This window comes from Haliotis rubra, unplaced genomic scaffold (genome assembly GCF_003918875.1).
Source record: "Haliotis rubra isolate DU_JTF1 unplaced genomic scaffold, ASM391887v1 Scf1591, whole genome shotgun sequence".
NCBI classification, from domain to species: Eukaryota; Metazoa; Mollusca; class Gastropoda; order Lepetellida; family Haliotidae; genus Haliotis; species Haliotis rubra.
The window spans coordinates 105,834-118,175 of NW_025765549.1; the positions used below are offsets into that span (position 1 = coordinate 105,834).

General features: G+C 41.7%; 1 protein-coding gene across 1 annotated transcript in view; it reads left to right on the forward strand.

Moving 5' to 3' along the window:
* LOC124271271 (dynein axonemal heavy chain 8-like) overlaps positions 1–12,342 on the forward strand; it is a 75,939-nt gene that overhangs the window by 38,443 nt on the left and 25,154 nt on the right. The window contains 5 exon segments of the mRNA XM_046706374.1: positions 1,334–1,436; positions 3,568–3,739; positions 4,440–4,621; positions 11,333–11,459; positions 11,652–11,887. Of these exon segments, the coding sequence (XP_046562330.1) occupies positions 1,334–1,436; positions 3,568–3,739; positions 4,440–4,621; positions 11,333–11,459; positions 11,652–11,887 (820 nt within the window).

Consider the following 12,342-nt stretch of genomic DNA (forward strand, 5'->3'; position numbering starts at 1 on the left):
ATTCCTGATTTACATTTGTAGTACAAGGGGAGAACATAAGACATATATGATCCTCTGTACAAAGCATAGGTCGCAAATGAGGTGAAGTTCAGCAATGTTGTTTGAATGGCTGACTCCTGAGAGTTTCTAGGGCTTAGGACCTGCCCCACACGAAAGTCAGCAGTTAATGGGTACCTGGTAGTATGAGATAGTAATGAGGCTGTTAATCTTCTAGCATCTCCTTCAGGTGCTGAAACTGATCCATCAACTCAGGTTGTATTACTGTATAGTTTGGCATGAAATGCATGTGGACCCTTTTTTTTGTAAATATCTCTTCATCCAATGACCCAATCGATCTCAAACTGTGCAAGTGGATGTTTGGTCAGACAACCTAATCACATTGTAAATCACCGATTTTATGCATTTGTATTAAAGAATCTGTCTATGTAACTGTCAACAAAATAAACAGCAGACTGCTTGCAGAGGGAGGGAGCCAATGACCTGTAACAGCGGCAGTGTTGGGTCATAAAGGTAAATGCACGTGCAGTTCATGATAGTTACCTGTGCACTGCACAGTGATAGACCGTTTGGATCATTCACACTGACTACTTCTAGCTGTCATCATGAAAGCTTATTCAGATGATGCTAAACGTTTAATTAGAAATGTGTTGAATTTTTTTTTAAAAAGGGAGCAAACGTAGCAAACCGATTTATAAGGTGTCGGATTACATGAAACGTACAATTTTGGCTCTTGGCATGAAAAAGAACATCGTGCTAAAAATTGTGAAAAATAAACCAACAACCAATAAACAAAACCTTGTACACAAAGGTAGGCATCCAAAGTTAGATTCTTTTGACATCAGGGTCATCAGACATGTCATTCGCCGGCTATTTGCTAGAAATGAACACCTCTTCATACCTGTCACGTGCCTAGCTGACCTACATTAACGAACGTTGACCTTTATGACCCAACACTGCCGCTGTTACAGGTCATTGGCTCCCTCCCTCTGCAAGCAGTTTGCGTTCTGCTGTTTATTTTGTTGACAGTTACATAGACAGATTCTTTAATACAAATGCATAAAATCGGTGATTTACAATGTGATTAGGTTGTCTGACCAAACATCCACTTGCACAGTTTGAGATCGATTGGGTCATTGGATGAAGAGATATTTACAAAAAAAGGGGTCCACATGCATTTCATGCCAAACTATAGTGCTAATGCCCTTGTTGTGGGAAAATATGGAGCAATTTAATTTTATTATATGTTCGTAGTAGTAGTAGTAGTAGTAGTAGTAGTAGTAGTAGTAGTAGGAGTAATAATAGAAGTAGTATCTTTATGGTGGCTCTATTTCAGTGGTCGACGACCTAGTTTGAGTCACTTTGAGGACATGAAAAGTTCAGTTCAGGACAAAGCGTCTTTCTTCACAGCAGATATCACCTTAGCCATCCCAAATGTTGTGAGTATTCCACAGAGATTTCTTACCACACATCCCATGCTAACAAAATACTTTATCTTTCACCACCAGTTAATTCTGACCCAGGTTAGCGAAGTCACTGGTAGCACAGTCTGCCAATATGATTGTATGATCATTTCCCTTGGTAACCTATGTCACGATGCATGTCAGTTGTCATCGCCTCCTACAGTAAACTGCTCCGTAGCACCCCGTTTCTTGCTTTGCTTTTGCTTCACTCGGCTAACATCACTTGGGGAAACATTATGGACCGTTAATCATTTTGTTTCCGAGCATAACTCAAAGACCGCTCTCGATATTTTTCATCCAAAATTGGTAGATATGTCAAACATAACCTAAAGTGGTGCCTTTGCTATATTTACAGATTATTGTCATTTTTATTTTCTCGGTTTCCATGGAAACGTTTTGGACTTAGTCTTAAAGAAGGGTGGGCTTCGTTTCCGGAGCATAACTCAAGAACCGTTCAATATTTTTCAACAAAACTTGGTAGATATATCAAACAGATCCTTAAGTGGTGCCTTTTGCTATTTACAGATGTTTGGCATTTTTATTTTTCCCGGTTTCCATGGAAACGATTCAGACTTAGTCCCAAAAGTGAGGGGTGGGCTTCGTTTCCGGAGCATAACTCAAGAACCGTTCAATATTTTTCAACAAAACTTAGTAGATATATCAAACAGATCCTAAAGTGGTGCCTTTTGCTATTTGCAGATTTTTGGCATTTTTATTTTTCCTGGTTTCCATGGAAACATTTTGGACTTAGTCTCAAAAAGTAAGGATTGCTTTCGTTTCCGGAGCATAACTCAAGAACCGTTCAATATTTTTCAACAAAACTTTGTAGATATATCAAACAGATCCTAAAGTGGTGCCTTTTGCTATTTGCAGATTTTTGGCATTTTTATTTTTCCTGGTTTCCATGGAAACATTTTGGACTTAGTCTCAAAAAGTAAGGATTGCTTTCGCTTCCGAGCATAACTCAAGAACCGCTTGATATTTTTCAACAAAACTTGGTAGATATATCAAACAGATCCTAAAGTGGTGCCTTTTGCTATTTGCAGATTTTGGCATTTTTATTTTTCCTGGTTTCCATGGAAACGATTCAGACTTAGTCCCAAAAGTGAGGGTGGGCTTGTTTCGAGCACAACTCGAAAACTTCTCTATATCTTTCAGCAAAACTTGGCAGATATGTGAGGCAGATCTTGAAGTGGTGCCTTTTGCTATTTGCAGATATTTGTGATTTATTATTTTCTGTTTCCACGGAAATGATTCAGACTTATTCTCAAAAGGAAGGGGTGGGTTTTGCTTCCGAGCATAACTCAAGAACCGCTAAATATTTTTCAACAAGACTTGGTAGATATATCAATCAGATCCTAAAGTGGTGCCTTTTGCTATTTACAGATTTTGGCATTTTTACTTTTCCCGGTTTCCATGGAAACGATTCGGACTTAGTCTCAAAAGTGAGGGGTGGGCTTGCTTCGGAGCATAACTCAAGAACCGCTCAATATTTTTCAACAGAACTTGGTAGATGTATGAAACAGAACCTTAAGTGGTGCCTTTGCTATTTGCCGATTTTTGGCATTTTTATTTTTCCTGGTTTCCATGGAAACATTTTGGACTTAGTCTCAAAAGTAATCATTGCTTTCGCTTTCCGAGCACAACTCAAAACCGTGATAATATTTTTCAACAAAACTTGGTAGATATATCAATCAGATCCTAAAGTGGTGCCTTTTGCTATTTGCAGATATTTGTGATTTATTATTTTCTCAGTTTCCATGGAAACAATTTGGACTTAGTCTCAAAAGGGAGGGGTAGGTTTTGTTTCCGGGAGCACAACGCGAAAACTTCTTAATATCTTTCAGCAAAACTTAGCAGATATGTGAGGCAGATCCTAAAGTGGTGCCTTTTGCTATTTGCAGATTTTTGTCATTTATTTTTTTCATGATTTCCATGGAAACGATTTGCACTTAGTCTAAAATCAAGCTAGACTTTAAGTAACTGTCAGATGATTTGTTCTTTCAAAGATGTGGGGGCCGGGGGGATATGTCATCTTCTGATGACTCTTGTTTAGAAACACTTAATACCACCAGTCATTGTAAGGCATCATCTTTTGTACCTGCAGGTGATGCAACCAAGCCTGGATGACCTTCAACATGCTCTTAACAAGGCTACGCAATTTGTATTGGACATCAGTAAAGGTGTCGAACAGTGGACTAGATACAAGCAAGGCATAGCTAACCTTCTCAAGCAGCCCTGTGCAACTGATGAAAGCAATGGGGAGAACTCTCAGCAAGGTACGCTTCCGGTATTTTGGCAGCAAGCAACACAGATGCACATTACAAATTAAGGATAACAGTACAAGGCCCAAGTCTTGTAAAATTCTTCAGTTCTAAAGTGGCTTTTAGTATTTCAGTAATATCACAGCAGGGACACAAGAAATAGGCTTCACACAATACAAATAGGTCATGATCATATCCTGCTTTTTGGGTGGTGAGGGCTTTAAACTCCAGGCTACACCACCGTCTGTTTTGTACTAGAATCTTTTACTTTTAATAATTAAGGGTTATAACAAGGACTTCTTGACTTTTATTCTGAATTTGTAACACTCTTTTAGCAATTAAATGTGGGTTAGGAAACTAAGTGTACTTGGTAGGAGTTTGGGAAAAATGTGTTTTGTTCAAATTTAGGATTTTTTATATAATTTTCTCTGTGTTGTAATCTGGCATCATAAAATTTTAGTGAAGTTATTGAAAAGGAAGGGTTCTGGGTAATTTCTCTTTATTGGTACTGTTGTACCAGGACTCTGTCATCTCATTCATAATACCTATGCTAACATAAATTGAGAAATAGTTTATTCAAATTCTTGGATTTTTATTGATACTCTACTGAACTGGGGCAAAATAAAGGTCCTTGAGAAGGTCCAGATAGATCCTTTCTGTCTAAAGGAATATACATTTCACGTTCTACTTACAAAGTGATTTTCTTCTCGAGCAGTGAAGTTTGCTACATCTAAGAAAAACTACTACAAGAATGTAGTTGACAACAAGGATATTTCCAAGTATGTGATGATGTTGTCATCGGCCACCAGTAACCTGAAGCCGGAGGTGACTCAGGCGTTGCAGAGATACACTGACTTCTCCTTCCTATGGGAGCAGGACCGAGACCAGTCTGTGGCCGTGAGTTACTTACCTACGGCTGAAATGTTCCCCTCTGTCCCAAGTGATTTGAAGCATAACCATAGATCATTAGATGACTTATCTATTTATGATAACTGTACAAGTCAAGGGTCCATGACGCAGTGCCACAAAGCAATCTAAGTACGATAGTCAGGACTCCTATACGCATAGCTCTTTGGAGCATGAGCATGGAAAACATTTCCACAGGAAAGCTTAAGGACCCTGCTCAATTTATAATCTTAGGCTCATCCTGAGCTGCATGCTGGACTTTGCTTATTGTCTTCTTTTAAATTTAATGTCATAACATAGTGGAACAGCTTGTCATACTCCAGTCCAAATAAGATTTCCCAGAAGGTCAAACCTGTGCAGAAATTATTACAATCATTATGTCCATTCACGAACTCACCACTAAATTTTTCCTTATGCTCATGCTCTTTTTTGTCTTCTTCTTCTTTAGTCACTTGTATCTCCTTATTTGAAGCTCCCTTCAAAATAAAAATCACTAATTGGGAGAGTTGCCTTGTCTCCCCTGGCGGGAAAAGGTGTCGCCACCCTCTGGCCATGTGCTTCACTCTCCTTCTTCGCCCAGTGAGCAGGATGTGAGAGCCTTGTGTCTCCTTACACACATATCCTTTGATAATCTCTTAGTTTTACCTCTCATAGGTTACTATAGAGGTATAGCTAGTATCCTTTACTATTTGTATTGATTAATTATCGTATTTCTACTGTTTATTCACGGTATTCGCGGATTGTTCAGCTAGCTTTACGCTCATGAAAATCTGTACGATTTGTAGATTACGCTTTTCTGCCTCCGATCCACATGTAATATGCCCTAGTTGTTCTACCGTGTGCTTAATTCACGTTGCAGTTACTGCATTAATTTATCTCATTCTGCATTTAATAAATATCATCTTTATGCCTTAAGACGTGCTGCAGATAGATCACGCAAACAAGGGCAAACATGGCAGAGAGTCCAGATATTCCTTCCAGTCAGCTGCTAGCGATCGACCCTCTCCCGCCTGGTGTTCTGCTAGAGACCCCTGCGCAGAGGAACGTGGGACGCAGTCCGTTACCTCGAAGAAACGACCGCCTCCCCAGACATCCCGGCCATTGCAGACTAAGTCTAAGAGGGCCTCATCGCCGCCTCAACGCAGATTGAGGACACCAGGGCAGCGCAGACTTCCAAAGGGAAATTCACGAAGACAGCAAGAACTTTCAGCCGAGATCGCTCCAGCAGCAGAGTTGGGCCTCTACGATGATCAGCCGATAATCATCCCCGACTTTACGGCAGAAGAAGCGACCGTGTCAGCGACTGTGACTTCTGCAGAGATCTCCATGCAGCCTGATGCTTCTACACCGACGCCAGACGCCATTGATGTGAACCCCATCGCAGAAAAGACGCCGACGACTTCGCCACAGATCATCCCAGAAGACATGATGCGCAGATTATGAACATCATGGAGGACCACTACAAACCGCGCTAGCAGGGTCCGAGCCTTCGGAAGGCTCCAACGAGACAGCACCCCAGAGGCACCCCCGCCAACGTAGCAGCCAAGACGATGTCACCTTCGCAAGGAAGTCCCGCGACCACCTTGACGAAGGACCTAGATGTACAGCCTTCGCTCGCTGGGCGGAGAGATCATCACCATCTTCGATTTCATCTCTAGATATGGACTCAGACCATCAGACATCACGGAAGCCTTTCAAGGTCATATCATCGATCCCCGGACGACCGACGCGAATGAAGCTTCGCTAAGGCATTCGCGAAAGACATATGATTCCAGATCTTCATCGTCTAGAAGAACATCGAGGGACTGCCGAAGAGCTTCAAGCGAAGCTATCAACATTCACCTCACAAGTCTCTCTAGAAGATCATCCCATAGACGCATCTCCACCCGCTCATCACCAGGTCGACACCCATCAGATCTCCACATAGAGCGACAACAAGTCAACTAGATCGCCACAAACCTCATCAGATATTCAGACAGCTACACGCAGTCCCAAGAGCATCTACAATTTATTAATGATGATGGTTTTGAGGATGATGGAGGAATCATATTTTCTGATGCAGAGATACGGTATTGATGGTCAATAACCTAGATCTCACATCACCATCTAAAAGTGGCAATACAGCTCAGACGTATTTGATGAAGGAAGATGATCCAGATGCAATCACTCTACCCCCGATCGACCCTGATTGGTGCAGTGCCACAGAATCTAGATGCAGCTTTCCAGAAAGCTACGAAAGTTCAGATACCACATCTACCCAACTTTCAAGCCAAGAAGTTCTCCACGATAACATGGACTCCTTCTACAAGGCCCAGGACATCGATGAGAACTATAAGATCATCAGCGATGTAAAGAACAAGATTTACAAGATGGATGATCGCAAGTTGGCTCATATAGAAACCATGACGAGACGTGATGTTCTTTGGGTTAAATAGATCTAGGACGCATCAATGAGACTCTTATTACTAGATTCCGGATTCCACGACGGAAGATGATAGAATGATTTATTCTGCCTTACTTATGCAAAAGAAAGATCAGCAGTTTTTAACGGATCATCTTACATCTGTTTCAGCAGCATTGACCTTAGCTCGTCGTCAAGGCCTCCTCGCCTCCTGTAATTGGGGAGAACTTTACAGCCCCACTTTATACAGCCCCGCATAATCGACAACATCCATCTTTGACGGAGAAATCGACAAGGTCGCCAAGGAAGTCTCTAAGGATTCCAGGGAAGTCCTTATGATTAGATCGATGGACACACTAGCCAGCGCCATTCGTCAGACTTCACAAAGATACTCAGGCAGATCTAAGTTCACGGGCCTACAAAGAGCAAGAGACAGGAAGATAGCCAGCTCTAGAGGTAAGATTCTTTTTCGTCGCCCATATGGCAACTATAGAGGAGGATCAGGAAGAGGCAGGACACCCAGAGGTTCCCGCAATTATAGACGCTGAAACACAGGTTCGGAACGACTGGAGTCTTCCACCCCCAGCCGTTCCAGTACAACCAGCTCAAGTGGGTGGACGCCCAACTACACTGGGAAAACTGGGGAATACTGCAAGATCCTTACGCCTCCAACATTATTCAACACGGATTTCGTGATCCTCTACAGGACAAGCCTCCGCTGACAATCAAACCCCCCAAGTTCGATTTACAAGCGCAACAACTACCAAAGATAAAAGAGGCTGTCTCATCACTCCTATCCAAACAGGCCATAGAAGTAATAGATCAAGCAAACGTCGAACCAGGTTTCTACTCCCCAGTTTTCCTAGTTCCCAAGAAAAACTCCACGGAGAAATACAGACTCATCTACAACATGAGCTTTTTCAACAAGAACTATCTACGCGAAACCACCGGTTTCGCGCATGATACATTTACCTCAGTTACGCCAGATGATTCGTCCCTATGGACTACATGGGCAGCATAGATCTACAGGATGCCTACTTGCACATCCCCATTCATCCCGATTCCAGGAAATACCTACGATTTACTCTAGAAGGGCTACATTACCAGTGGAAAAAACTCCCATTCGAATATCATCAGCCCCTGGCTATTCACGAGGATAACGAAAACCGATTATCAAATTTCTACATCGCCAAGGGCTACGAGCGAGCGCTTTTACCTCGACGCACGGGATACAAGTAGATCAAGATCCACTGCGCCTCAAACTACAGTTAAACTACATCATAAAGCTACTAACACAACTAGGTTGGTTAGTAAACTTACGCTAAGTCGGACCTAGTACCATCGCAAGACCTACAGTTCCTAGGTATTCGATTCATCACAAATCGCGAACCGTGATATGGTACCAGAAGACCGCTGGCTCAAGATACAACAGACCATTCCACCAGCTCTACTCTCTCCGCTACCACTGCGACAATGGCAGAGCCTACTAGGTCTTTCACATCAGCCCAAGACATGACTGTCACAGGCAGATTACAGTTACGTCCCCTACAGGTCCTCATCAACGCACATCTCAACGATGTACAACCATTCAGTCTACCGAAACATCTCAGACCACATCTACTATGGTGGACCAAGAAATCGAATGTCTGCGAAGGGATTTGTTTAGCAGAGCAGGAATACAAAACCCATCTGTATGTAGACGCTGTCACTCCAAGGTTGGGGAGCTCATCTCACCAACCACACGATATCAGGGTTATGGAATCAGCAAGAATGCAAACTCCATATAAACAGTCTAGAAATGAAAGCTGTAATCAACGCCATTCTACATTGGAGCACATTTCTACAAAATGCGCCTAATGATCCATACAGACAATTCGACAGTGGCGTTCTACATAAACAAGCAAGGCTCAACGAGATCGATGAACCTTTTGAACCTAAGCTTTCAACTGTTCGATTTAATACAAGATCTAAATCTACATGTCAAAGCAGTGCACATTCCCGGAGCCAGAAATATACTAGCAGACGCTCTCTCTCGGCCTCATCTACCATCACCGACAGAGTGGATGATCAACCGGGAAATTTTTGCACAGATAATCAAGCAATTAGGAGCCGCTAATAGACCTATTCGCCACGCGATTCAACAATCAGCTACCGACATTCGTGTCACCAGTCCCAGACCCCCAAGCTTGGGCAACGGACGCTCTAAGTCTATCATGGGAAGGCCTCAATGCGTACGCGTTTCCGCCGCCAGCAATAATACCTCAAGTATTACAGAAAATCAGACAAACACAGAGCCTACAACTCACTTTGGTCGCGCCCTACTGGCCGGCCAGAACGTGGTTTCCCATACTAATTCAAGAAATCGGTCAACCAACACTGGAGCTACCCAAGCGCGCAAACCTGTTAATTCATCCTCACACCAAACAAGTGCACGGAAACCCAGCAATGTTCCAACTACACGTATGGACTGTATACAAATGTGTTTAAACAAGAGAGGATATTCTGCCAGGGCGGCAAAAGCAGTCACGCTTGCCTTACGTTACTCAACTCGTAACTTGTACGACGACAAGTGGCACAGTTTCGAAAATTATGCAACAAAGAAAGGGTTTACAGCAAGAGAGGCTTCACAACCTCAAGTGGCAGACTATTTGTGTTACCTACGCCAAAACAAACATTTAAAAGGTTCAACGATATCAACATATCTTGCCGCTTTAGCTCTGTAATCACCATGAGAACGGGTGTCAATTTGACAAGATCTCCAGAGTTACTGGCCTTACTACGAGCTTTCCGATTGGAGGACCAAAAGCGGAAGTTCCACGCCCCAGCTTGGGATCTGAATGTAGTGTTACAACACCTCACGAGTGAGGTCTATGAACCCTTGGAATCGACAAACTTTGAATTTCTCTCACAGAAAACATTGTTTCTGCTATCGCTAGCCACAGCAGCAAGAATGTCTGAAATTCACGCTCTGGATTACGAGAGGATACAGTTTGATGACAATCATAACACAGCGCACCTCGGATTAAGATGGGATTTCATTGCAAAGAATCAACTGCCAGGTCAACCAGACAGATTATTCCACATCCCGGCGCTTATCCTCTATTCTCGGATCACAAGATACACAAGACCTATCACTGTGTCCGTAAGAGCGCTCAAAGTTTATTTACGACGATCCAAAATAAGGAGAAGATTTCTCAAACGTTTATTCATCCCATTATCGCCACGAATCAAACAGAAGTGTCACGGACCACAATATCTATTTGGATAAGGACTGTCATTCTCCGTGCCTACAAGGCAGCAGGCTTGGACCCACCAACAGCATCAAATCCACATGAGATCAGGGCACTGGCCTCTACCCTCGCCCTACACGGTAACTGTTCCTTGAACACGATTATGGAAGGATGCTATTGGAAATCTAACATGGTATTTGCTAATCACTACCTAAGAGACATCACTACAGAAGATGTCTCTGGCATTCACCATTTCGGACCACTGGTCCTCGCTCAGCAACTGACAGTCCCTCAGAGGGTTAAAATATTAGCCTCACAAGATTAATATGTATTTTATACATACTCATCTAGCTTATAACTCTAAGGAGTTTTAGGGCTATGTATATATGTTCAGCTTAAGTATTCTACCTTAAGCATATACTTGGATATAGTCAATTTCAGTGCCTCTATCAGAGTCACCTATATATATATATATATAATTTATATGTATTGTTCAATATATTCATAATGTAATTCCCCTTAATGGCTTTATATAACCTATGGTTTTCTTTATACAGGAAACATCCTAAATCTAAGACTTCATGAAGTTCTCTGAGGGGATATTACAGTATATCTATACAAAATCACTAATTATAAATCCAAAGTATTCTGTTACCCACCTCCGTTCCGTAGGATGCTACAAGCAAAAGAGCATGAGTCAGGATAAGGAAAAATATGTAATTTTTAGAGTAAAATTGATATTTTATACTTATCCTGACTCATGAGGTTAGCCCTCCCATCCTCCCCACATAACACTTTGGATTTCCCTGTAAATTCAAGTGTTGGGCTCGCTAAATCAGGAGAGAGTGGAGCACATGGCCAGAGGGTGGCGACACCTTTTCCCGCCAGGGGAGACAAAGGGGAGCAACTCGTGGTGAGTACCAATTAGTGATTTTATTTTGAAGGGAGCTTCAAATAAGGAGATACAAGTGTTCCACTATGTTCGCAAGAAGAAGAAGACAAGCAAAAGAGCATGAGTCAGGATAAGTATAAAATATCAATTTTACTCTAAAAATTACATTTTTGTTTCAGGAATTTTTGTCAACAGATCCCATTATTTCTGAGTACAAAGCCAAAATAGCAATGTTCAAGAAACTGGAAAACTCCATTGAAGACATCAATGTATCAGAAGTTGTTGGACCTATAGAACTCTTCACTGGTACAGTATTAGCTGTCATTTAGGATCTAAAGAAGCAAATATGATTATTTTCATGTAGTAGATATGTTTTCTTTTCAATATGCAGAATTCACTATTTTACAATTTCATTTTGAACAATATTGCAATTGATTACATACTTTCATAACCTCCAAAACATGTGCCTGATATAAACATGTTCATTTTATCTTACAGAACCTCTGAAACTGGCCCTAAGAGTTGAAATCAAGGCCTGGAAGCTGTTGTTTGGGAAAGAGTTGAATAGCAAATACCGTGACAAGATGGAGGACATATTGGTGTTTGTGGAGGAATACACTAAGAGACTGACACGACCAATCCGAGACCTTGATGATGTCCGACAGGCAATGACTGCACTCGCTGATATCCGAGAAAATCACATCAGGATAGACATGTCTCTTGGACCTATTGAGGTAGATAACATCATTACTCTGACATAGTACTCTTGCTTTGCTTCTAGTAATTACATCAATGCTAGAATAGTAACATTTATGGTGGAGATTCCAAGTAATAATGTTGGTTGACAGGAATGTTGGTTGTAAGTGGTAATGCCATGGATCAGATAGTAGTAGACTCAGACTCAGTGATTGCATGTCATCATATCCCAATATTGTGGATTCCTGCACATGGTCTCAGTCACTTGTTCTTCTGTTCGAGACTCGCTTGTTTATAGACTGCCTTGACATTCCTGAGTTAGGGTTTAAAAAAGGGAAAAAAATGCATTAGGTTTCCAAATTCAGCATGCACAAACATGATCTATCAAACAGTTGCCGCCTGTGTACATAACTGTAAAAGGTTCCATAAAGCAACTTCTCAAACTAGATGTTATGTTTTAAGTGTAAATGATAAATAGAGAACAATTTTCCAT